A 26,460-nucleotide genomic window follows, 5' to 3' on the forward strand; every position below is an offset into this window, starting at 1 on the left:
TTCAGATAACATTTTGATTTCTTCTGTTTGTATAACTAAATATTTCACCAATGTCAACGCTGCGCATGAGCGATAATATTGTTAAAACCATTCCGCTTCTTAAATAATCAGATGTAAATATGCAAAAAGACCTTCCTCATCATCAAAGAGCCTTAGCTCGACAATTTACTTCAACGAAACTAACCCGTGTCGCATTCCGTAAACAGAGCTCCTTGAGCAAACATAAAAATTTAAATTTTGTAAGTAAACTACAAAATCAGAGTAGATAATCACACATGAGTTCGAGCAAGAGATTGGTGAAAAAACGCAGCTGTGCAGACCTGGAAGACGATGGCCCGCAAGATTCCCAGCCGGACGAAACTATTTTCACGCCCAGGGAGGCGATGAGGAAGGCGAACTGCCAGGACTATCGCTTCCATCTGACGGAGACGTACCCCTCGATCCGTACACAAGTGTCACTCTGCAATCCCAGCAAGAACTTCTCCTGGTTGGCCGACTCCCTCGAGGCGGACGGCTGTGGGCGACCCTTCGACGTGGATAAGGAAGACGTGCTGTTCCTGTGGCAACAAAGTCCTTGCAAGGACACGTTGGGTTACTATGGCGTCGGCACGCGCAGTGATCAGCCGGAGACGGTAAGGTTCAACAAGACGCTAATGGCCAGCCTGAAAAAGGCCAACGTAAAGAACAGGAAGCAACGTACTGCCAGGTCGGCAACGTCTCCACCTTCATCTTCGAAGAAGAATACCCTTCCAAAGAACTACGTTGCCGGTCAGACGTGTCAGCCCTTCATCCTCAACCGCGGGATTTTGCAAACGGAGCTCCAGCAGATGCCTATCGTTCAGCAAAGGCTGAATCCTCGTGCCGCCTTGGAGTCGATCTTCTGCGATGACCCAGTTGATCCCTACGATCCCTTAGGTGTAGGCCAGCAGGAAAAGATGATGGTCTCCCGAGACAAAGCCCTTGACATGGAACGACCTCCCAAAAAGAAACCTCATGGACTGCGTCGTCGTCACTGGTACTGCCCCCCGGTGAAGAGAAGCGGCGCTGGAGAGCAGAATGCATGCGCCCAGTACGAGTGCGCGGAGTTCAAGCTCAATCCGAGAAACAAAGAGTTTCAGCAATGGCTCAGCGCGCAGAAGGAGGAAAAGAGTCCAGAGCCCAAGGACTACGATCAACTGTACGAGAGGTTCCTCAAGTGCTTCGAGCAGGAACCCACGCCGGATCCGCTCTGCAAGATGTACAAGATCTGCTGCGGGACAAAGTCAGGTGGCGACGATGGTCAGGAAGGTGGCGATACGCAGGGCGGTGGTGGCCATGGTGGCCGTGGTGGCCGTGGAGGTGGACCCGGTGGCAAAGTGTGTAAAAAAGGGGATGAAATCGGCTCTGACGGGGAACCAGATGAAACGGGAATGAAAGACAATGGCAGAGATTGGAACAAGGACAAACACAAGGGCAAAGATTGGGATCCAGGCAACGACACGGGCAAGGACAAAGATAGGGATACGGCCAAGGACTCGGGCAAGGACACCGGGAAGAACACGGGTCAGGACACGGGCAAGGACACGGGCAAAGGCACAGGCAAAGACACGGGAAAGGATACTGGAAAAGATTCGGGAAAGGATACGGGAAAAGATGCAGGAAAGGATACGGGAAAGAATACGGAAAAGGACATGGGGAAGGATACAGGCAAGAACACAGGCAAGGATACGGCCAAAACAACAGGCAAGGATACGGACAAGACCACGGGAAAGGACACGGAAATGGATACGGGAAAGAACACAGGCAAGAATGCAGGCAAGGACCCGGATGCGGACATAGGCAAAGACAAGAACAAGGACCAGAACAAAAGCAAGGACAAGGGCAAGAACAAGGGCAATGACCAAATGGATGCGGACACGGGTAAGGGGACTAAAATCAATGTTGATAAATATGCAGATGAAGAAGAAGGTGATGGAAAACCAAAGGGCAAGAAGGGTAAAAACAAAGATCTGGACAGTGAAAAAGAAAAACCTAGCAAGCCACCTAAGCGGGTTAGTGATCTTCCTGGATCGGGCGGACGTCCTTCAGGATCAGCGATGAATGAACCGGCGAAGGGAACGACCAATGCTCCACTGTTACCAGTCGACGAATTAGAAGCCCTCAAGGATGATCTGAAGGATATAATTGATACTTTCCAAGCTCCCGATCCCCCTGAGCCCCAGCCCACCGAGAAACCCAAGGTTGAGGAACAAATAAAAAAAGAAGCGGAGAAGGACAAGACTAAGAAGCCGGAAAAGGAGAAGAAGGTCAAGGAAAAGATGAAGGAAAAGGCCAGAGTCAGTGGTGAAGATAAAACGTGCAAGCGTTGTCCGCCCCCAGGATGTCCCTGCGAGATCTGTGAATTCATGTTTCGTTGTCACGGAAAGCCGGATGCCCCCTTCATCAGGGATATGATGCGGGCGGATAAGAATCGCCAGCTCCGTGCCTATTATCGTCAGATGTGCCACCGGGAGTACATCCGTAATTGTTGCCGGGAGGATCTCCGTGCTCCGTTCCACAAATGCGACCCCATCACCTGCGACAATATCTTCTGCAAAAACCCACATCTCGCCCAGCACTGCGAGTGCCTGGAGGCGGTTCAGGATCTGCAAAAGCTTCTCAAGGCGCGCGGTGACCAACAACTGCTCCATCGCGTTGAAAACTTGCGCCAGCGCATTACACAGCGCATGTGCGACTGCTTCCTAACTTAAATCGGTAGGGAGCTCATATGTGTCTCTTAGAAAATCGTCTTTTGGTTTAATCAAAGAATATCTATGTGTTAAACTAAAAAATATGGTTGTATTGATTATTTTTTAACAGAAACTGGAAATAACTTTGCTTGACAAATGGAAATTTCTGATTGGCTTTCTCCTGCGAACTTGTTGAGGTTGCATTCGAAGGGAAGGAGTCGACTTGGAACTACAGCAGTGTTTGATGCTTGTCCAAAAAGAATTAACATTACCCCTCCAAAACCAAATAAACTGTTATACGCGTCGACATGGTTTGATGCTCGTCCAAGTAGAATTAACATTACCCCTCCGAGACTAAACTGTTATACGCTCTGAAATCCAACATCAGCTGCTGGTTGGACACCATCCACTGGGTTGTGCTGCCTGCGGAACATGTGTGCGTCCAATTGGTTGTTTATACCGTTGACAATCGTTGGGACAGCCTCACCGAACATGTTCGACGTTGCAACGGACACGAAATTATCGATGTCGGAAAAGCTATCGCATTTCGTTTTAAATAGTGACATCGATGTTTTTGCCGCGCTCAGTCAAATTTGAACAGTCGTTGGAAAATCGTCACGGTGTGCGCATCAACGTGAATTCGCAGCGGAAAAGTGCGAGGAAAGCGAGGAAAACGGGAGAGACTTTGATTCGGTTCGACTCGTATTGGGGAAACTCTGTGCGCCCGAGTTACCCAGAACGGCCAGAATAAGGCAAAGTGCCAAATGCTCTGACAAATAATTGCAGTAATCTGCGGGATTTAGAAATGCGAGCCGCATAAAATTCAAATTCAATCGCAAAAAGTGAACAGCGAAAAGTGCAGCGGAAATTAAGTTTTTGCCAGTGCCAAGGAGAAACTCTAAAAAAACGCTGAAAAAAAATAATTCAATAAAATAAACACTAAGATCCTAGAGCTACCTAAAAAGACATACCGATCTGAAGATGGGCCTTAACTGCCTGACAATTGGATTACTTTTGGCCCTGTGTGTCGCCAGTGGCCAGGCCCACCTGAACATCTTCCTCAATTTGCACGAGGTGTTGCGTTTAATCGGTGAGTTTTTCACGCAATTATTTTAGTTTTATTTTTGGGGAAAATCCTTTGTCAGATAATTTGTCAATTAACTGACCAATTTTTGGCACTCTTGTGTTTGTGGGCAGAGCTTAAACCAAATTTGATTTACAGAAAGCCAAACTTGTGAAATTGCAAAAATATACATACATCTTTTGTATGTGTTTTTCTTTTTGATTTTGGCAATGTGGCTTTGGGGCGAACGAAGACAGATTTTCCTGATTTATTTACTCCTTTGTAAATAATACATGCTGCTAATTGCTTTCTGGCCCAACAAACAACAAGGTTCAACTTGAGAAGTCGATTCGGCCTTCTGACACAAGCAGGTCACAGATTATATTGCTATTTTTATTTGCTCACACAATATTGGTTTTATTTAAATTTTCTCCTCAAGTCATGTGCCAGGATTACTCAAAATAATCCTCAAAGATCAATAAGACAAAAAATAAAAGCCAAGAGAGCAAAACTAATATCTTATTGGAATTTAGTCTCTTGTATCAAAAGAAGTTTGTCTTCATTTATCGGATTCGTGCCTTTATCTTTACACAAAAGCCGAATTTCCACTCAAATAACCATATCAGCTTTATATATACACAAGCTTTTCCAGCATAAATCCAATGAAGATATAATCCCATTTTCACCAATTTATTCCTTTACCCAACAAATTCTGTATTGTATCTGACTCAAGTCAAGCTATTTTTCGTCCAAAAGAAAAACACCCACAAATCCCGCAGAAAAGATTGTGAGGCTAATAAAAGTGAGGAAAATTGTTTTACAATGTGTCACAGGGCCCGAACAAAGAATTTACAACCCAGTGCATATAAAAAATAAATCAGTAGCCGGAGGGAAAGCCCGGGAATGGGATGAGGCGTCCAACCAAGTGGGGACAAATCCATGTGAAGTCGTAAAACACATGCAAAGTGTTTGTTTGCTCATGGGTTGGGTGAAGGGGTATATTTTATATAGGAGAGATATGGAAAAATTATCAAAAATTATGTTGTTAAATTTACAACACTCTCGTGTGTGTGTGTGAGTGCAAACAGGCCGGTTGATTGATGGGCAAAAGGAGGTAGGTCTGCGCTCTGCAGATTGCATCGCGTCACTTGTGAATAACTGTGTAAATATTTGTGGAGAGCTGCAACTGCAACAGGGGGCTAATCAGGCGCTTATCTGACCGCTTATCACCCGCTTGCCACTCGTCGTAATTCATGTTTGATTTGGCTTCAGGACGCAGAAGCGGTTTCTTGGCACCCGCTTATCAGCCGTCGAGCGCCAGCAGACAATCAATCAAAGGTGAGTGGGAGAGAGCTCTCTGTGGAAGGATGGGCGGCGATGGCCAGTTGAGGCTTTCCACTTGACATGGCTCCGGGAAAATTTATTAGTTGTGGCAGCCGCGTGTCAAACGAAATCAGAATTAAAACCCATTAAGCGGTGCCTGCCCGGCAGCTCCTCCAATTGCGGTTGTATCGGGATTTGGGGTTTCAGGCTTTTGGTATTTGGGGGTGTCGGGTTTTTGGGGTTTCGTATCAGGATTGGGTGGGTTCGCCGACGATACCCTCCTCCAATTATTCAGCGCTGACAGCGGGTTGCATGCCTGACCTACTTTCAGTCCTTCACTATGCAACGTCGGGTAGGTGTCACCTCTTTTTTTATATATGGATATATATTTTTTTAGCGGTCGCTTCAAAAGCCTTTGTGTGAGTGCACATCAATTAAATTGTCAACCCAACCCGGGCAGCAATGTGAAGGCGAGAGTCGCCTGAAGAAGAGTTTTATGCACTTGCAGCTGTGTGGCATGGCATTCACTGTTCGTTAGGTTATATCATACCCCCGATCCCCGGATCCCCCGATGCCTGCTCCATGTCCGTCCCAAATTGCTGAGCTCTATGTAAACCATGTCAGGTGCGGATCAAGAGGGGGCAGGGGGTCTAGGTTTTGGGTCCTGTGGCCCCAGCTCGTTAGCGAAATGAGCGGATATGTAAAGTCGGTACAGTTGATGGATTTTGCGGTTTGCTGCAATGAGTGACCGAAGGGGTCACTCCACTTGAAAGACAGTTGAAACGTTTTTCAGGTGTGTGTCCGTGAGTGTGTGGAAAATAATTTGGAAACATCGGTTGGGTGTCCCCCATTAGATAATTGGAGGAGTCCTAGTTGGAGAGAGGAGCAGGAGGATAGTGTTACATGGTAAAAGGTTTAATTGGAAGGAACCTCTTCTGAGGTTCTCTAAAAACCATCTCTAAGAACTTCAATTCCTTTAGACTATCAATGTTAAACTTGTCTATCCTTGAGCCTATTACCTTACCAATTAAAACCATATTGTAAGTCTCGTGGAAAAGTGTACTCAACTCTCTTGCCACCATTTTACAGCTTCCCCCCGCAAAAAACTTTCCTTCACACTTTCCCTCAATAATCCTGGCGTAACTTTTGCCAACTTTTGTATCCCTGGCAGCTGTCTGAACCTGGATCCAGGATCCCAGGTCCATTTCCACGTATAACATCATCGACATTCGCCAGTCACGTTTCGGGTCTGTCTATCAACACTTGCTAATCTCAACCCCATCTCTCTCTCTAAATGGTTTGACACTTTCAACTGGCGCGGCCAAAAAGATTCATCATTGCAGAACTGAACATGATTTTCCCCACGCACAATGGAAATTGTTGCCAACTCACGTTTGGCTAATAAAAGCATGCGAACATTTGGCCGAAATACAAAACATATTTTCGGCAAGTAATGTGAACTCAATTAGGGGGCCCCAGCATCAGTAGCATCAGCATCACAACGGGGTTTAGAACTTAAGCTAAATCTCTTGTGTGCGTGGCCAAAAATATTTCACCCTCGGCATAATTAATGTTGCAGTTGGAATCGATGCCATTAGATGTGCTCAAGCGTGCGGCATGTGTTGCCAACTTGCCACCGAAAACATAAACAAGGATCTGCTCTCTGTCCCCGGATCTCGGCTCCTTGTTCCCTGCCACCTGTCTTTTGAGTACACAGAAAGAAAGTTGGAATATGGTTTATATTCAGCTGCAAATTGAAAAGAATCATACTAAAATACGAACGACAAATAATGCCGTTCAAGAAATCAAAATAATATTCTTGTTTATTTGGTTTAATTTCTAAGTTATTCTTTGTTAAAACTGAATGCCAAAAAATTGTTTTATATACATAGAGTTAAAGTACTTACACAAATATAATTTTTTTGAGATAATATATATGTTGGTTTTTACGTTCAGCAGACTGTCAGTAGTGACAAATTTAATATATTTTATTTAAATTACTTTTGAAGGTACTACATTAATGTAACTCTTTTAACGTGATTAAACCTTTTTTCATCCTTTTGATTATATCTAAATACTAACACTTCTTAGACAATATTTATCAGCACATAAACCTATAAAAATATAATTATAAAGTGAAATATTTTGTTAAATATTTTGTAATAATTTATTCTTCATCTTGTATTAATTTCTCAAATATTTAAAGCATAAAGGTCACAATATTTTCGTTGTGTGTACAAATTCATTCCGTTGCCAAGTTGTCGCGTCTGGCTACATAATTGGGAAATGAACAGCAGACATAGGAGGCAGCAATGGCTATGTTGTTGCACCAATAATGATGATGATGATGATGATGTAGTCCCGAAGTAACAAAGACGAGTGTCACATGCAGCGTTTCGCTGGCTGGCCAAATCTCAGTTACCACTCATAATCCAGACCGGGGAATCCCCCCAACTACAGTCCTGCACTTCGATCTCCACCCCCTCCTTTTGCATTTGCAAGTCATTGGCCCTTCAGTGGCTTTCACTACCAAACACCAAACCCTCCCTCCCTCTGCGTGTGTTGCGTAAATATTTTTTGAAACAACAAAACCGAAAAATCGGTTATGGTTAGGTGACCACGCCCCCACGATTGACGCCCTGCACTTGCGCCTAATTAAATAACTAAATGATTTGCGGATACGGATGTTGTTGTTCATGCGTCGCGAGGTGTGACAATAATAACCACGTAAACATAAACAACACAAAGCTTTCACACCTCAAACTGGCACACGCAATCCAAGAAGCTATAGAAGTTCAGTAATTCGAAAGTTGTAATGAGCATTGTAATACAAGAAAATAATGATATATAACACCACTTCCCCCATAAAGTCTCTCTCCTGTTTGTCCATTTGAATACACTCATAAGTTGTGTCGAAAAATAGTTTCAATTTAATCGGATAAAGTGGTAATAAAATGAAAAAACACTTTTTCTGGCTGCAATGCCTGCATTTATTGGCAATGCAAACTTCATCGTCACCAGTTGCCAAAAAAAGAATCTATCCTATATTTGATTTATTTCTGCAATTTCTACCACCATGGCAAAAACTTCTATAGTCGGTTATTATTAAAAAAGTTTTTCATAAAGCTTATGTGGAAGTTTGGTTTGGCCAAGACGAGAATCCTGTTTATTAGTATACATTTTTCACATTTATTTTTAGTTGTGCATTTCGAGTAGATTTAAATCAATTTGGCAGATGAATGACTTTTTTGTTAGCCTTAAAAAAACACACACAACCATAATTTTAAGTTATCCAAGTGACCGGGCAATCTTTGGAATTCATCTCATGATTTATATGATCACAAAAAGGTCAACAAAAAAAAGAACAGAAACGGAAGCGATTTAAACTATCTGTAATTGCTTTGGACCAGCCCACTTGGTTGGCTTTCAATTAAACTAAATTTATTTAAATTAAAATCATATTTCACATTCCAATTTAGCAATGCATATACACTTGGGAGTGGATTCCCTGAAGTGCTCCTCATATCAACTCTCGTCGTGTGGAGTTATTTTCACCCCCTTGGAGGAAATCGAGGCTTCGTATCTAAAGTGCTTCAATGCTCGGTCTGTCAGTCAGTCCGGACTTGTTATCAAATTAATTTAATCAGTTTCAATTGTTTATGTTAGGTTTTTTTGGTCTTCTAGGTTGCTTTTTTGGATTTTTGCATGATTGGTGGTGGCCAGACACGAAATGGGAGAGTCTTCTATTTTTCCATTTCCATTCCCGCCCCTGAATGAGTTGCATAACTTCCAATTGACTTGAGCTTTTCCCCCAATTTACGTTTGAACTCCATAATTTCGGTTTTATTTTTGTTCTTTTTTTTTGGGCAATTATCTGCTTAGACAAATTGTTGCGTCCATTAAAAGGCGGATATAATGGTTCGCCTCGGGTTGATGCCAAACACATGGGGGTAAGGGAAGTAGGCCCATGAAAAGGAATTACGATTGCGTGTGAGGATTAAATCAGAAATAAAAGACTCTCATAGTTATAGTTATCCTTGGGAAAATGCCCAACATATGCCTTAATCTCTCACGGAAATATAAGAAAGTAATCCCGAGGTTAATCCTTGATAAATGCTAAAGGAACATTTGTTACAGTTTATATAAACATTTAAAGCACTTAGTTTAAGTGTAGGAAAAGTATTTAAATTTAAATAAAACTTACTACGTACTTGCTGTTCACTTATAAATTTATCAAAAAATGCATTGATAAAGTTGCGAAATCCATATAAATTTCTAAGTTTCCCCAAAATCAAAGTCACATTGCGTGTGAAAATAAAATAATCTTTTAAGGATAAATCTCCTTAAGGCTTGGGAAAATTGCCCAAATCATCTTAGCGGCTTATGAAAAAAATAACCAAATCAATCCTGAGGCTAACAAAAAATAACAAAATAAATAAACGCCGGTGGTAATTAAGCTAATGCTGAGGGAAAAATCTCATTTTCCCACAATCATGATGGGTGATTAGTGGAGGGTTGTCCTGCAGATGCATTTGCTAAGCTGCAAATAAAATGTCTGTGTAAACAAAGGCATGCCAGCGAGACGCGTGCTAGCCAAAAGCAATTGTATCTCGTGGATACCTATGCATCTATCCCCTCGTCCTCCGACGTTTTGCCCAAAGTGAGAAAAGTCGCACACAACAATGACAAACGGCCCGGTCGGAGGGTCGCCTTTCCTCTTTTACCTCTCTGCAACAACGTCGCTACTTAATGGACCAGAAATGCGTTGTGCAAACAGCAGCTCCCCCTCATCATGCACATCCCCCAGGTTGATGTCCCTGACCCTCGTCCTGCCAGCGCTGCGTATGCAAACAAAACGAAAGGAGGAGGAGGACTATGCCCGGAAGCGAAATGCGAGGCAGGATCGCAGGGAAAACGCCGGCACTGAATGGCAAGCAGGCGGGCCCCGGCACTTGAGCACGCCGTGGATTCCACTCCTGCTCGACCCCTCCTCCTGGCCCAAAGCCAGTCCTCAGTAGACAGCCATGCCACCCCTGGTGAGACAGAGACCTCCTTTCATCCCTGCCAGCAAGCCGCGTTGAGTGCTTTATTTGCGACCGCTTGCCGGGGTTGAGGTGAGGGGTGTTCCAGGAGCCAGGAGCCAGGAGCTAGGAGCTAGCAGCCCGGAGCCAGGAGCCATTGCCTGCAGGCGAACTGCAGGCTGACATTCCCAATGGTGGCACTCGCACAGTGGTCTTTGATTAACCCAGGTCCTTGGGCATTCTCAGATTACATGATTACAATTCAAAATGCTTACAAATCAAATTAGGTTTTAAATAATGAATTCAGAAGTATCTTAGAAATTTAAATATATTTTGAGGGGAATTAAATGTATTTTATAGATACGATTTGCTACGATTTGGTTCCACTGTACCTTAGACCCATCAGCGACTCATATTTTTATTGCCAGCGAATTCCGGGCGGGTGCCTGCCCTGTGCTCTGCTTCCTTCATTACCTACCACCACCGCCATCGCCATCAGCCCAGCTCTCGACATGACTCTCGTAATGAGCCCGTAAATTATTTTTTATTATTTTGTATTTAATTTTTTCATTGGTTTCTATTGTCCCTTAATGCTACTCCTTTTACATTCAGGACACCGAACAGGAAGAGTGAAAATACGATGGCGCGTGTTGGGTATTGATTGTGGGAAACGAATCTGATGAGGTTCGATGAGAAAATAAGAATCGATTTTCGCTTGATTTCGTGGCACAATTTCACACAGAACGTAATATGAGCCTGTCAGGCAATCGATTAAGCAAAATGCTAATTACTTTACGCACAATTATCCAGCTAAAGAAAGAATCCATAAGTATAGATACACCACAAGTGCAGTTTATTGGAAAATTTCACACGCCCGCACAAGTTGCAGTAGCAGCTTCCCACGCACAGGGAAAAGATAGCCCCCAAGGGGGACTTTCTCTCCAAAAATAAAGTATATCTGGAATGTATACAAAAATATATCCAAGTCCTGATAACATGGCTGGCAATTAGGCATTTTTGGAGCACTTAAGTGCCGCAAAAGCGATGAGCATGTGGGGTTCCATAATGAGTTTCCGAGGGGGCAACAAGGCAAAGATGAAAGCAATTGTGAGGAAGAAGGGAATGCACCCGATTATGGTTACTTAATGCACTGCCAAGCTGGGGGTTAATAAATACAAAAATTTATAGAAAATAATGCATAGCAGAAGTGACACTTTAATAGGAAAGAAAATGTACTATACTCAAAGATTTCTAAATAGTTTAGAGTTCCCTCAACAAATGAGTAAAATTGTCACTTTAGAATGTCTCTGCTGTTATTTATGTTTAATACTCCACATAACCAAAAGTTGAAACTTGAATAAAACAATTTTATTTGCAAAGTTTAACACGTTAACCAAAACTTTCGAAGTGAACTTAAACTTTTAAAATTATTTCCCAAATCCCAATGAAACTTTCCAGCAGAAGCATTCGCAAAACAAAGTTCTATAAAGAAGAGAAACCTCTCCCAAGAACATTGCGAGATGCCAGTGCATTCGATTGACCCAATTTCTGTTTGATTTTTGTTCGATTCGCCTTGTCAGTCATGAATGAATGGGGATCTCAACACCCTGGGGACATGCATTCAAAGACCAAAATAACCATCTGACCATCAGTCTCTTTTTCCCCTATATAATTTATGTCTGGAATCTGATGATGAGACGATGCTTTAGAGTTGTTCCCTTATTTTTCCATCTGCCTTGGCAATTTTCCTGTCACGCCCGATGGAAACTCCACATGGCACGTGAAGAGCCAGTCGTTGAATCCTGATTATTTTGCGGTTTATTTTAAGTTTAATTAAGCGTTGATATAGAATATTTATAAATTTCATTTATTCAGAGGGTAAATTGTGGATGCGAAGGGAGACTCACTTGATTCGTTCCACGGCGAATGCAATTCGCTTTGCGTTCTTCCGTGAATTTGTCGCGGTTATTATCATGTCTGTTCCCTCTTCTTTTATAATATTTATGCTTCCAACATTGTGTTTTGTTATTGTTGGGAATCTTTGGGGTGTGGGGCATGAAATTTCTGGTAGTTCCAACTTCATGGCTTGGGGCTATGAGAGGGAAGTAAGGCATATATAATGGGCATTAGCTGGATTATCATTAACATATTTAAATGTTGGGAAAACCAAGGGTGTCGGACCAATGAATAACTGAGTGAATGAATTCAAATGAAAATCTATTAAGTGAGCGGAAAAGTAGCATGAGATTTTGTGGAATGAATGTGACATGGTTTTAATTTCAACAACACTTAATTGTTGAAAACAAACCATTATGGGTTGTTAAATGTGGCGAAATAAGTTTATTTAATAGTAGGACTTTCAAAGGAGTTGATTAAGTGGAAATATTATATCTTTATCATATATTAAGTTCTTAGTAGGTGTGGCATTTTTCACATTTTTCATTCCCTTACTCTATAGTACTTAGCCTTTTAAATAAATATGCTTTTAACATTGTGTAAATTACTTAAACACCCTCACATCCAATTATCTCACCGCTAAGCTGTGTTAATTATAGAGATCTTAACAGATTCGTTTTTTTTTTTCATTCCTGAATTCCACTCATCCACCAAAGCTGATGAGAGTAAAGCGAACCGCAGAGGAAAATGCAGAAAAGTTGTGGAAAAAAGCGAAGTAAAGCTTTGTTTCTGGTGCTCCATGTGTGGCAGAATCCTACCCTTTTTTTGGGTGGATTTTCCTGCCTTCTGCATCGTCACTTTTACAAGATGATAAAGCCTTAACCACTTTTCAACGGAAAACAGAACCCAAATATATATGTATATTTGCTTGACCCAAAAACACTCATTCTCACCCGCACTTGACACAAACAAAAGCTGAAAACTTTTGGCGGGTTGAAAGTGGTTTGCCTCGCCGGGGGGAAGGTTGGGTGACAATGTCCACTTCAGTGGCAGCCACGCCTACATCAGTGCAACAATGCTAATCTGCTCCTCCTGCAGGTCCTGCTGCCGCTCCTGCTTTCTTTTTACTTCTCTTCGTGTTTTGACTGCCGGCAGCTGTTGGAGTAAAAAAGTCAATACTACGGGAGAGCTTCGGGGCCAGCAGCTCCTCTCACTCGGTCAGAGTCATAAATTACCGCATCCCCAGGGTGCTATTGAAAAATATGTGCGTTTCCCTCCAACTTTCGTCCCTTTGTCTGTTTGTTTGGGCTTGCTGGAGATTCCGGGCTCGGTTCGCTGGCTGACGATGCCCCGAGGAGGCTCCGCTGTTGGCCAAACTGCTCCTCGACTGCCTTGTCAAAAATTGTTCATAAATTTCCAAGCCCCGGCACAAAATTTCAGCACAGGAAGTTTCTGTTTACTTAGCACACACACACATGCGACTTTGTGGGTTTGTCTTTTGACTGGGACCACCCATGGCCATGAAGGCTGGAGGCAGGCTGGATGCATATCCAAATCCACAACGCACATTAGGAGCTGACCAGAGCAGGCCGAACCGTAAACCGCAGCCCAGAGCTACCAAATGCTCCAAGTGCTTTAACATCCCCCCGACCCAAAGCCAGGTGGTGGCGGCACCACCTGCCCCAGATACGCCAGGAACTTGAGGAACCCCAGGCATCCATGCCAACCCGAACCCGAACCCAACCCATGGGCAGTTCTAACCATCCCATTCGGTTGCGGGTGGACCGCCCTCGCTTTATGACTTACCATAAATTTTATGACAGCGCCTAGACACCGATATACAGATACAGAATGAGACGGTGGAGAGATCCCTCAGCCAGAGGTGATAAAAATTTCATTACGTCACGCAATGCTGTTCGTCTCGAAAGCTAGTCTAGACACTGAAGAAAATAAGTACCCACTTTGTATAGTTTATAATCCTAAAAAAAACTTAAAACCTGTACATGATAAAATCATTTAAAAGTAGCCAAAATAGACTGTAAAGTATCATGTTGCTGCCAAGTCTTAATTTTTAGATATTACCTATCAAAACTTAGGATATATAAAATTCTAATAAATTGGTCTTAGCTTAAGATTATTTTCCCCAGTGCATGACCGGTAAAATTGAAAGAATCCTTGGCACCAGTGGCAAGTTAATGGCCAATACTTTGGCAGAAATCACTGTCAAGGGAAAGTGCCCAGAGGCAGGACTGATAGATGTATGTGTATAGGTGGGTGTTGTTACCACATTTACCTGGAATCCCCGTTGTCTTTGACAGGTGTTGGTGTTGCTATCTCTTGGATAATAATCACATTAACTTCTCCAGATAATCACATTAAATTTAAGAGCTCGCCTGTTAATGCTACCTTTGATTTTTTATGAGCCACTAAGATCTCAGCTCACTCCCCCGTTCACGCCTCCAATGGGGTGGTATTATTTTTTTTATATGCCAGATATCGACTTCACATTTGCGGTTCTTACGGGTGGCAACTAAAGGGATCTGAAAGTAGCTCAGGTATTAGATTAATTACAGATTAGTGGTTGAATAATTAAGAGGTTTGACCCAAATGGGTTTCAGTCAGGATAGGTAATTATTTCGGTTTTGTAAAAACAAAACAATTAATGTGTAAGGTTTCTTACTTAGATGGAGCTCTTAATGGCCAAGTTAATAGCTTGTTATCCTTTTTCGTTTGCAGTAAAAAATACCTGGCTAAAAACAGTTAATGAGGTTCTTTTACCTAAGGCACACATTGAAATAAGTTTTTAGCTTTCAAAACCTTAATGAGAAAATAGTCTTCGACTCTTTAAGTATCCCTTTGTAGCCTGTTACATAAAAAATTTACATTCTTAATTATAGAACCAGAATCAGTTAACAAAGGTTGTGGAAAGACTTGACCACATTACATTCCCATCTCACAAAGTAAAGCCATAAATGTAATGCGTTTTCTTATTTTTTATGGACTTTGTCATAGAAGTCCAGCCAACAACAAGTTGGCAACATAATTTATGCATCACTGGCCGTCTTTCTGCGCGGAATTTATGGTCTTGACCAGAAGAGGGCATACGCCACATCGATGAGGAGCCTGTGCCGAGGTGATAATGTATAGGAAAACACACGACCGGGCCTGGGATGGGGCCTTGATGATTGCGTCAGTGCTGCGGGCAGGCCATAACTAAAAGAAGAGCTACGACCTGAGTCCGGAGCAGAGTCCAACCGAAACCCCAAAGACTGAAGACTAAAGACCAAAGACCAAGGCAAATAAATTGCAGCTGCTCGACCGGGGCGATGAAATACAAATAGAAATACTTGGCAGCTACTGGATGCTGGGATGAAGTTGCCACACAGTTGGTTCCCCAGCGAACTAAGGGGAATCGGAAGGGGGAGCTGGAACTGGGACTGGGACTGGGACTGTCAGACGTAGTCACTTCACATGTCCTTCGGCTTGTTTGTCTTACACTCTGACGCTCCGTGGATCGGTGCCGCGCAAAGTAAAGTTGTTTGGCCAGACAAGACTTGGCCAAATGTCTGGCCAACGTAGTCGAGCACGAATCATGACCATTTGGGCATAAAAATTACCTTTTTCTGGGGCCTTTCGACACAGAGAGAAATTAACAAGCCGAATAGGGAGACTATAAAAGCAAACTTTAGCTCATAGCAAGTAGAAATAGAATTATATTAAAGGCTTGTAGGTTTCTTTTTTGCCAGTGTAACCTTGTTTGAGACTTCTCTTGACCTTTTATGGGAAGATTGAGTCTCAGTTTCTCAAGTCAGGCCTCGATTGCCTGCAGATTTAATCAGCCTCGTCGACCAACATATATAATTTGGCGAATTGCAAGTTGCATGTTAGGGACAATGGGCTGTTGGGGTTCCCAGCCACAACATAGTTCTGGATTTCAAAGGAGGCCAGCAAATTGAATCCGCCTGGGTTATGATGGCCTGCCTCTGGCTTAGACTAACTCTCGGCTCTCTGGCTCTTCATATGCAGATGGAAAAGGGGCAAGGGAAATGGAAATGGCAATGGCAGAGCCCATTAGATGTCGACACAAGGCCCTTCCCCCCCAAACCCTAATGACCCTAAATCAGCATCAGCTTCTAGGCCAGTGCCCAAGCGAATGTCATCATCAGCCGCGGGCCATCCAGCGGATAACTCGCTCCCCAGATTGTAATAAAAATGTCGTCTGACTTATGGAGCGGGGGTGTGTCTTTTGGGGCCCCCTCGTCCTTCGCCTGAGTCTGCTTTAATGCACAACATATTCATGTGTCAAAAGACAATTCCGGATTTATGGCCTGCAAAGTCCCCCGGACCCAACAATCCGTCGCTGTGACGCAATGTGGGCGAGCCACCAACAAGGGCAAAAAATATGTTAAGAAAGCATAAAATGATATCCAAACTACCCACTATGTGTGATCTGGTCTCCATCTCCATCTCTGTGTCTGGGTCTGGCTCTGGCCTGGCTGGAAATCTCGCTCATGTCTGCCTTGGGTTTGCATAAATTAGGATCTGGACGGGTTGCTGAAAGGAAAAGGGGGAAAAAATATTCAGTTGGTAACGCAAAAAACGGGCAATTCACTTTTTCTTTTTATTTGTGCTCCCTTGGTGTTCAAGCTCCCAGTGAATGTGTGTGGAAGAATTTTCCTTTTTCGGTTGATGCGTTTGCTATGGCATTTTTAGGGTTGTAATTGAAATTAAATAGATGTCGTGCCATGAATTCAAATAGCTTTCGTTTGGCCAACAAAATGGGGGCTTAAAGAGTTGAATTTGCACAGAAATGAAATAAAACAAGTTCTAAAAAACTTTAAGAAATGTATGCATTTAAAGCTTAAATTTATGTTTGTTAGTTTCCATAAAAATTCAAAACCTTAAAGCTTACAAAAACATGCAAAAAGTAACTCTCCACCTCTATTCAACAATTTTTCCCCGTATTTTCATTTCTCTTATCAACACCCGAGCGAGTAAAAGCGATTGCTTTTCTTTCCACTTGCCATTTTTCCCCGCAACGGTTAAACTATTTTCGCACAGCTTGAACAACTTTTACTTTTCTCTGAGCGCGTTGAATTTATGTGTCACTGGCACTCGAAGTGGAAGTTCGGGGAGTCCCCTCGGTTTTTCCCTTTGCCTTGAATTCATGTTGGCCAAATCGATTTTCCTTGAAGGCACCTGGCATCCCAGCATCACAGCATCCCCCGGTATCGACTTCATTTGTTGGGCAATCAGCTCTAATTAGCACCAGACCAAGTTGAAATGCAAAACGCGTTGCGAGTGTAGCCCGAGGGGTTGGGAGACTGATGGGGTAGCTCAAAGTAAATTGCTATTACTTGTCTATAATTGTGTTAAGGGCTGGGGGTTGGGGAGAAAAACTTTTACATCTGCGGAATTTTAATTGTAATTGTTTTCAAAGTTGAATGTTAGACTGGGTGACTGAGTGAAATTAAAAGCGGAAAGAGAGCTGCGGGTGTATAAGAGAGAGTGGTTTTATAGTTTTAAAAGTATGTTTACCCGTAAGGATTTTTATGTATAGGTGATGGAAAATTGTATATAATCTAGGAATGTAAAAGTTTGATAGGTAATGCAGTTTACTAAAGAGTTTTCACTTGAGCATACATTAATAACTATAACTCAGAACCTTTTATTATCTATTTAATTTAATTCTGACCTCCCATTTTTCATTATAATTAAGAGGAAGAAAATAAATTTTGAGCGCTCTCATAACTCCAACCTCTTATCGCCACATTTATTTCAGTTAACATCTCCAGTTTGCAGTTTCTTTTCTGTTTAATGAGCTGCAACTCACATGTCTGAGGCCCATTAAACCCTTTGACCCCCGCAACGCAACGGCGCAGGTATCATAAGCTCACTATCTGGGCTTAGCCGGGTTCATTATGCGACAGTTTTTCATAGAAATATATATATATATATCTACCCCTAGACCTAGAATTCCTGCAAGCCTTCTCTGGGCTTACTAATTACATTTTCCGAGTGCAAACGAAGCGTGCGACGGAGGGGAATGTCTGGGGGTTTGCCCCACTAATTAGTACGATATATATGTGTTTATAATGCGGACCGCTTTATGCGCTCCTCCGGCTCCCGGTGGCATGAATAGAGCGAGGAATAAGTGGCATAAATTAAAATAAAATGTACAAGTATGAAATGTAACTGCGGCCGGCAGACGATGGCTGCGATAAAAATCTAAAATAAACACACGCTGCAGCAGCAGCAGCAGCAGCAACATGCAACGCGCCCAGCAACAACATCAGCATTAATTAAGCATGAACATTTAACCTGCCCACTCGGCCACGCCTCCACCTCTATACACTATTCCAAGGGAGTCGCGTGTCTTGGCCAGGGGTCTCTTTCCCAGTTCCCTGTTTCCTGTTCTGCGTTCTGTTTGGTTTTTTATAATTTGATTGATTTATTGTGTATCCCACGGAGGCGCCACGCAGATGCAAAGGGGCAACCCTAGTCCGTAATCGTATGGCTAATTTAATTAAAAATGCATTGTCGGACAGGTAACAATGTTGCAGGTTGCACACACATAAACCCGGGCTGTCAAAACTATCAGATCAATTTGCAGATAACACCGGTGAGGGTTACCCTTAGACAGGTGCCAGGAGGTGTGACGTAAGTGCCCTTTCTATGTAATCATAGAAAATTAGGTAGAAATATTCCGTAATTTAAAGTAGAAATTCTTTAAGGTCCTTGTCCATCACTCCTTTTATTTGTTAGCCAACTTATTTGTTGATTGTCTCCGATAAAAAGGACGAAATGGAGGGAGGGCGCCTCGGAAAATTGACAATCACTCTCAGAGCGCGCAGCATGCCATTTAACTCTTTCAATATGTCACTAAAGTGTCTCGACGGACAGATATTGCCCGAGTCCCGTGCCCGATCCACTTCGGTGAAAATCAATTTTCCACGCCCTCGCCAAGCAGAAGAAAACTGTTATCCCTGTTGATTGATTACGCAGTCGGGTCGAGTGACTGAGCTAAAAGTTTTTCTCCGATTCACTTGGCCCACAAATATATCATTAATTTTGCCAGTGACTGGATGGGATTAGCACGGCTTCAGTGCTGATGTGATGTGCAACAAGCATTGCACTGAGAATAAACATTAATAGTTTAGCGATTTAAATATAAATAAAGAGCAAGAAATGGTTCTTGAATGCTGAAAGTATTAACTAAGAGCTTAAAAGTCATTCAAGACTCAGAGTTTAAAGAAAAAGTAATGAAAATATATTCCGCTTTTTAAATATTATTCTCATACTTAGATGGTTTTTGTAAAAAGCTTACTAAATACAATATTCCCTTTCTTTAATCCATTCCAGGCGTCTCTGCCGAGCTGTACTATGTGCGTGAGGGAGCCATCAATGACTACGCCTTGAACTTTGCCGTGCCTGTTCCGGCCAACATCAGTGATGTAACCTTCACCTGGCAGTCCCTGGTGGAACATCCGTTGCCCTACAGCATCAATATCGCCACCTCGGACACGGAGGTCCTGCCACGGCCTCAGTTGAATATTTCTCGAATCGGTGATGTGCCCATGGAACCGCAGACCTGGGGCATTGCCCTCAAGTGCTCGGGAACCAGGAATGCCGAGGTGACCGTAACCATCAACGTGGAGGTGATCCTGGATCGGGCAACAAATAACAACACGAACTTGATATTCAAGCGCAAGAAGATCTGCTTGAAGGAGGAGCAGGATAGTGCCCACGAGGAGTATGATGATGATGATCTGGATGTGTTGCAGCCGGCGCTGGGAGGTCACAACAGTGACGTGCACTATGTGGATCGTAACGAGGAGCATGCGGTGGCCAATGGACATCTGTCACCGGAAAAGGATAAGAAACGTCCCGTGATCACAGAGTCGCCGGTGAATGTAGGCCGGGGAAATTCCGGGGGATCCAAGCGGGACTTTGATCCAATGCTGAGGGAGAATCTGGTGCCGCCAGCAAGTGGTGTCGTTACCCTCATCGTTGGCGGTATCCTGGCATTGGTCCTGGTCTCCACCCTCATCCTGATAGCCTACTGTGCCAAGGGTCCCTCCAAGCGACATCCCTCGAATGGAGTGCATCTGATCAAGACCTCCAGCTTCCAGCGTCTTCCCACCATATCCTCGACTGCCCACAACTCGATCTATGTCTGCCCCTCGACCATCACACCCACATATGCGACTCTGACGCGGCCCTTTCGCGAATATGAGCATGAGCCTGAGGAGTTCAACCGCCGTCTCCAGGAGCTGACAGTCCAAAAGTGTCGCGTCCGGCTCTCCTGTCTCGTCCAGGAGGGAAACTTTGGGCGCATCTATCGCGGCACTTACAATGACTGCCAGGAGGTACTGGTCAAGACCGTGGCTCAGCACGCCAGCCAGCTGCAAGTAAACCTCCTGCTCCAGGAGTCCATGATGCTCTATGAGGCTTCGCATCCGAATGTGCTCTCTGTCCTTGGTATCTCAATTGAGGATTATGCCACGCCCTTTGTGCTTTATGCTGCCACTGGTAGTGTCAGGAATCTGAAGAGCTTCCTGCAGGATCCATCGTATGCCAGGAGTGTGACCACCATTCAGACGGTGCTGATGGCCTCACAGCTGGCCATGGCCATGGAGCATCTGCACAACCACGGAGTTATCCACAAGGACATTGCCGCCAGGAACTGTGTGTAAGTAAAGCTATATATTTATAAGAATTTTTACATTCGAATTTATTCTATTTTTAATGGGAAGTTAAACTAGCTGCCTTAAAATAATGTCTTCTTAATGTCCTGGTATTAAGAGAAGGAGTCTCTATCTTATGTAGCTTTAACAAGAGCAAATTCCATTCAAAGAGTATTACCTGGACATTGAGTAATCACAATCAAAACTTCTTTTGATTTAATATGTGTTAATAATTTCTATAAAATCTTAATCTTTAACTGTCTCTTTTATAGGATCGATGATCAGTTGCGCGTAAAGCTCACAGATAGTGCCCTGAGTCGTGACCTCTTCCCGGGCGATTATAACTCCCTGGGCGATGGGGAGTACCGACCCATCAAGTGGCTTTCGATGGAGGCCTTGCAAAAGTCCCATTACAACGAGGGCAGCGATGTTTGGTCCTTCGGTGTCCTTATGTGGGAGATGTGCACACTGGGCAAGCTGCCCTACGCCGAGATTGATCCCTACGAAATGGAGCACTATCTAAAGGATGGCTATCGGTTGGCCCAGCCTTTCAACTGCCCAGATGAGCTGTAAGTATAATAAAAACTAAGCCTATAAAATGTATACTAAGTAAAGTATAGTATGTATCATTTATTCGTTCTTAGTTGTATTACCCTTAAAGTTTCTCATATCCTCTGTAACACTACAAGTTTATTTCCTTTCCTGTAAAACTTGTTTATTAATTTATTTACTTTCCTTTCCCTATTTACAGATTTACGATCATGGCCTATTGCTGGGCCTCAATGCCGTCTGAGCGACCTTCCTTCAGCCAGTTGCAGATCTGCCTATCGGAGTTCCATACTCAAATAACCAGATATGTTTAACCAGCGGTGCTGAAGCATGCCAAGACCTGTAAATACAACAAGAGGCGGCGTCGCAAGATTTTCCAGCAGACCACCTCGTCCACTCTGTTCCCAAAGACATATTTAAAAGGTAGTGCTTAGATATATAGGGATTAGCAGCAAAATCTTACTTGAGAGATACCCAACCGCAGGAGTTCGGATGGAGAGGAAGAAGGTGACACAGTTGTTTGGAAAACTCTCCATCCAAACTTTACTCGAAATAACTCTTAGTTCTAGGTTAGTCAGTAAGGACATGTGACATTTCAATGCAAGAACTAGGATTACGCGAACAGAACTATACACCAATTGAATTTCCCCCTGTTAAGATAGACACACTTTCTCTCGCTAAGCAGAGCAGAAGCCCAGTAAAAAGTTTTCAATCTGCATCGCAGGAGATTAGAAAATATTGATATGGTAATTATGGCTAAAGCACACCAGAATCCGGAAGTAAGCCCCGACTAGGATAGATCCACAACAAAATCGTAGTTTCAATGAGAGCGTTGCAAGTTTGTCATTATAATGGGATACCAATACGATACCGGAACATATATCTATGTAAATGTATTCGCGTGTATGTAAATGTCTAAGACCGTAGTGCTAGTACGAACTCGAAATATTTATCTAATGTTAGAGCACAAGCGATCCCGAAACCCATAACCCTTAACCCTAAGTTATTGCCCCTTGCAGTCTCGAGTTGTAAGTTTTTGTGTAATATACTTAAGCAGTTTGCATTAGTTCTTAAGTTATACTTATGATTTCTATGGCAAAGACACAAAAGAAAACGATTTCAATAAACGTCCGTGCATAATATTTAAAAAACAAAACTAAATGCTGGCTTTTCTTCTCCTCCCCCTGAAGTGGGGCACGGGAGAGTGCTCCATGGCGTAAGGAAAGCATTCTCATTGAGCCCGACCACGCCCGTCACTTAGCCTAAAACAACGCACTCTAAGAGCAATGTGTTGTTTGGTTACTACCCCCTCACGTCCCTGTTCCATGGAACCAAACCAAAGACCCCAGTCCACACCCACACCCACACCACACCCCAACCCCAAGTGAACCTAAACCAGACCAACGCAACCGAACCAATCTCTTTGCAACACAAAAGGCATGTAATGCCAACTGCCTATTTGAGAGCGGGCTGTCCCTGTACCTCCGACTACAGTGGTACCTCTAAAAAAGGAACTATTCATCTACATAATAGGTTTGTACCCAGCTGCTTTAGAAGCAAATTATTGGAGGTAAAGTATAATTTATTGATAAGAAAGCAGATATATTCTTCGTTCTTTGAAATTGAACATTAAAATGTAATCTGAAAATGTTATTATCTAGTTCAGATATTTCATACAGTAAAATTCAGATCAAATTCTTCTTTAGTCAACGACTACTTTACATTGGCAAAGTCCTTGTCCGCACACCTGCACATTGGAGGGGCAAGGCTCAGGTCACGGCATGCCTTTTGATTGCCATGCTGACACTACTTAGTTTTTGGCACGTCATGCTGGGGACACGATGTTGGCAGCGTTCTTTTTTAATATGCCCGTCACACCATCAACGAGGGAAGACTAGTTTTCGTCCTGCCTCCTAATGTCCTCTGTCTACCCGGACAGATCCTTTAAAAAGCGCTCAAAGCGGGCTGCTCTTTCGGCACGTGCCCGTAGCCTTTAGCATTTAGCTAAAGCCACTACGCAAATCGAAAGCTAATAAGTACGAGGACACCAAGGACACGGTTTTGGTAGGAAAGTGGCTCAAACAGAGTCACAAGTCTCCCGGTTTATGCATAAATTCAGAGCTCATTTTTAAGCAGAAGCATATTTGTGGCTCATATACAGCATCTTTTAAATTATTTAACAAATGTATAAATGGAATTGGTAAATAAATTTAAACTCTACAGGAAATGCATGCAAAGTTTCACATATTTCCTAATAGTGCCAAGCTTAAAATAAATCCATTTAATTAAAAAGCTTTACATAATTCTAAAAAGAAAGAACTCGTAATCTCTTAAGAACCAATGCAAATCCAAACAAAATTGCAAGAGCCATACCCTCTTTAGATGTTTGACTTTGTGACCAATCTGCCGTACAGAAAAACTCCTAAAAAGTTCTAAACTTTGAAGTGATATCGATGAGAGAGCGGTGAACTCGTGACATCGATGAAAAGAGCATCCTTTTGACTTTTTCCGTGAATTTTCCCATGGTCACTTAATATCCATAGAAGTCGCGTTGCGGTCGGCAAAAGATTTATGAAGTCAAAGGATAGCCCAATCAAAGGGCTCAAAAAACAGTGAGCTCGAATAGTTGCATTTCAATCAAATTAAACTGCAACCCAAGGGTAGGGGCGTACAAAGGACATTTAGTTATTAAAAAATGAACAAAATGGTAAGGCAGCCTGGACAAATAACTGAACACAACCGAATCACCAAAGAGGTCGCAGTGAAACCGAATCCCCAAAATGGTTCAAAAAAAAGGAAGCAGGCGGAAAAGTGAGTGCGGACACACAAAAAACCTGGGTGGAAAAAAAAACTGAAAATTGAAAAACAAAAGCCAACTGGAACTTTGTTTTCGGTCAACACTCTAAGCCAAAAATCAACAAATATAAAAAATTTGGTGGCACGTGAGGCAGCATTTCAATTTTTTAGCGCTAAAACTTTTGGCAGCGCAGCGGCAGCATCCCAACCCACCAATGCCATAAAACACCAGCAACAGACGTCGACTGAGAAAAGTGGGGAAAAGCGGGAAAATCAAGAGTGAGTGAGAGTGGGACGACAGTTGGTCGTCAGTCAGCGAGAGTGGAGTCCGTTGGGAGCCATTTGGGAAGCCATCTCCTGTGCCTCCCCCGGGTTCCAGCTTCTGCTCCTGGTCCTACTCCTGCTCCTGCTCCTGCTCCTCCTGTTTGAGTGCCACTCCTTTCTCCGCTCCCTGCGGCAGGTGATGTCTGAACTTTGCGGTGAATCAACTGGAGTGGGTTGGGTTGACGAGAAGCTGTCAGTGTTGCCAACATTTGATGCCCAGTAAAATTGCGACTAAATTATATTATTAATAAGGAATAATATTTACAAAGCATACAGTTTAATAGTTTATCACAAGAGAAGAGAAAATAAAATTATAGCACTTTTTTAGCTAAAGTATAACTCAGAAGATAATCAATTTTATTGTACAACAACGTAACCCATATATCAATACGTATACGTAATATATTCAATTGACTTCTTCTAGAAATTTTCATAATTTATTAATCTTATTTATAATAATGTTTATTAGTTCTTTAACATTTAAGAAATTATACATATATCCTTAGTTTTCTATTCATTTATTTTATATCAATTAATACACCAGTATTAATTGCTTTTCAAAAGTTTAAGTTATATATGCTGGATTAGAATTTAATGCATCTATTTAAATTTCAAGAAAATAAAACAGGGATTTAACCTATTAATAAACCGGAACTAGCAGAAAACCAGTTAAAATGGCTTCACTGTTGCTTCCAATGGCAGGATGGGGAGTTCGTCCTGCTGATGGCTTTGGCTAACTGCATCACAACTTTTTGAAAGTCGGTCGGGGTTTTGGCCTGTCCTCAAAAATTGATTACTTTGTCGAAAGCGCGACGCGGTCCAGTTTGGTTCAGTGCGGTTCGGTGGGCATTTTCAAGCTGTTGATTATGGCCACGGGGCATTAGCTCGAAAATAAATATTTACCTTTGAAATTATAAGGCAAAGTTTGCCAGCTTCTGGTATGAATCCTATGATTGTTGCATCAGCTCGGTTCGCTTGGAAAAGTTTTGTATACTCTTTTTGTTTTTGTTGCTTTCGATTGCAAAACTAATTAAAAAGTTGATGAAGTTCGCTTGGTATTGCTTTTAAAGATTTAATTCGAAAATAGCTGGTGGAAGGTGAAACCAGTATAAGCTTGGGTTAATTTCAACTGGAGTTGAAGAATAAAATTAAAGGGTTAGAGATTTAAATTAACTTTACCTTTTTAACAAGTTAACAGGGATCTTGCTTAGTGACTCTTATTAAATGCATACTTATTAAAGTACAATGTTTAACTCAAGATTTATTGATTTAAAGTGCCCCATTTTTCCTAGGGTTAAAGGAATGCTCATAGTCAGTTCTTAAGTTTTAAGCTGAGAGCTGCTTAAGCCACTTTCTCCACTCGAAAACCCCATTCTCTCGTTTCCCGCCCGCTGTGAAAATGCCAAATGCAAAAATTGTTTTTCAATTTCTTTTCTTCTTTTTCAATACGCTCAGTGGCGTGAAGGACGAGGACCAGAAGGACGAGAAGCGCGACTTACGAACAGAACAGAGAACAACATTAGCATACAACTTTTCTTATTATTTTTTATGTGAAAAATTCTCCAAATTGCCGCCGCCGTCGCTGGCAAATGCGAATTGGGGGGAAAATGGCAAAAGGAGTTCCAGGATAAGGCAAGACTGAGGAAGGGGGCCAAGGACCAAGCAGCGTCAGCAACAAAACTGCAAACGGCCAAGGAAGCGGAAACGGAAAGAATACAACAACGCCAGACAAACGCCAAAGGAAAATTTCGTTTGCTTTCGGTGGTGTAACGAAGGGCAACCCACTGTATCTCAGCTTCGAATATCTTTTGCATCCGCAGCTGTATCTGTATCTGTAGCTGTATCTGTACCCGTATCTGGAGTTGTGTCGATGAGTCAAAGCCAGTGACACACACAGATAATTTTTTGTTGTATAACTATCCTTTGAAATCTATTGGAATTTGAAAGGATATTCTGGGTAGATCAATAGATATCAATTAGATTAAATAAATATTATAGTAACTTAATATAAGTACTTCCTAAACGTGAAGTTGCAGTTATAGTTTAAGGGATACTAACCCTCTACCATATTTCTCACATTTTTTTAAAAGTTA

General features: G+C 42.6%; 2 protein-coding genes across 2 annotated transcripts; both read left to right on the forward strand.

Moving 5' to 3' along the window:
- Window positions 1-2: 2 nt before the first annotated feature.
- On the forward strand, window positions 3-3,672 carry LOC110181376 (uncharacterized). The gene has a single exon (XM_086837385.1). The coding sequence runs from the start codon at window positions 276-278 to the stop codon at window positions 2,727-2,729; it is 2,454 nt and encodes an 817-aa protein (XP_086693511.1). The 5' UTR covers window positions 3-275; the 3' UTR covers window positions 2,730-3,672.
- drl (derailed) lies at window positions 2,839-22,403 on the forward strand. The gene is made up of 4 exons (XM_020949087.2): window positions 2,839-3,798; window positions 19,374-20,703; window positions 20,971-21,267; window positions 21,450-22,403. Exons 1-4 carry the CDS (start codon window positions 3,690-3,692, stop codon window positions 21,559-21,561), a joined length of 1,848 nt encoding a protein of 615 aa, XP_020804746.2. The 5' UTR covers window positions 2,839-3,689; the 3' UTR covers window positions 21,562-22,403.
- Window positions 22,404-26,460: the final 4,057 nt, after the last annotated feature.

The sequence above is a fragment of the Drosophila serrata genome, unplaced genomic scaffold (assembly GCF_035046125.1).
Source record: "Drosophila serrata isolate PLE 108 unplaced genomic scaffold, ASM3504612v1 contig_302, whole genome shotgun sequence".
Lineage (NCBI taxonomy): Eukaryota > Metazoa > Arthropoda > Insecta > Diptera > Drosophilidae > Drosophila > Drosophila serrata.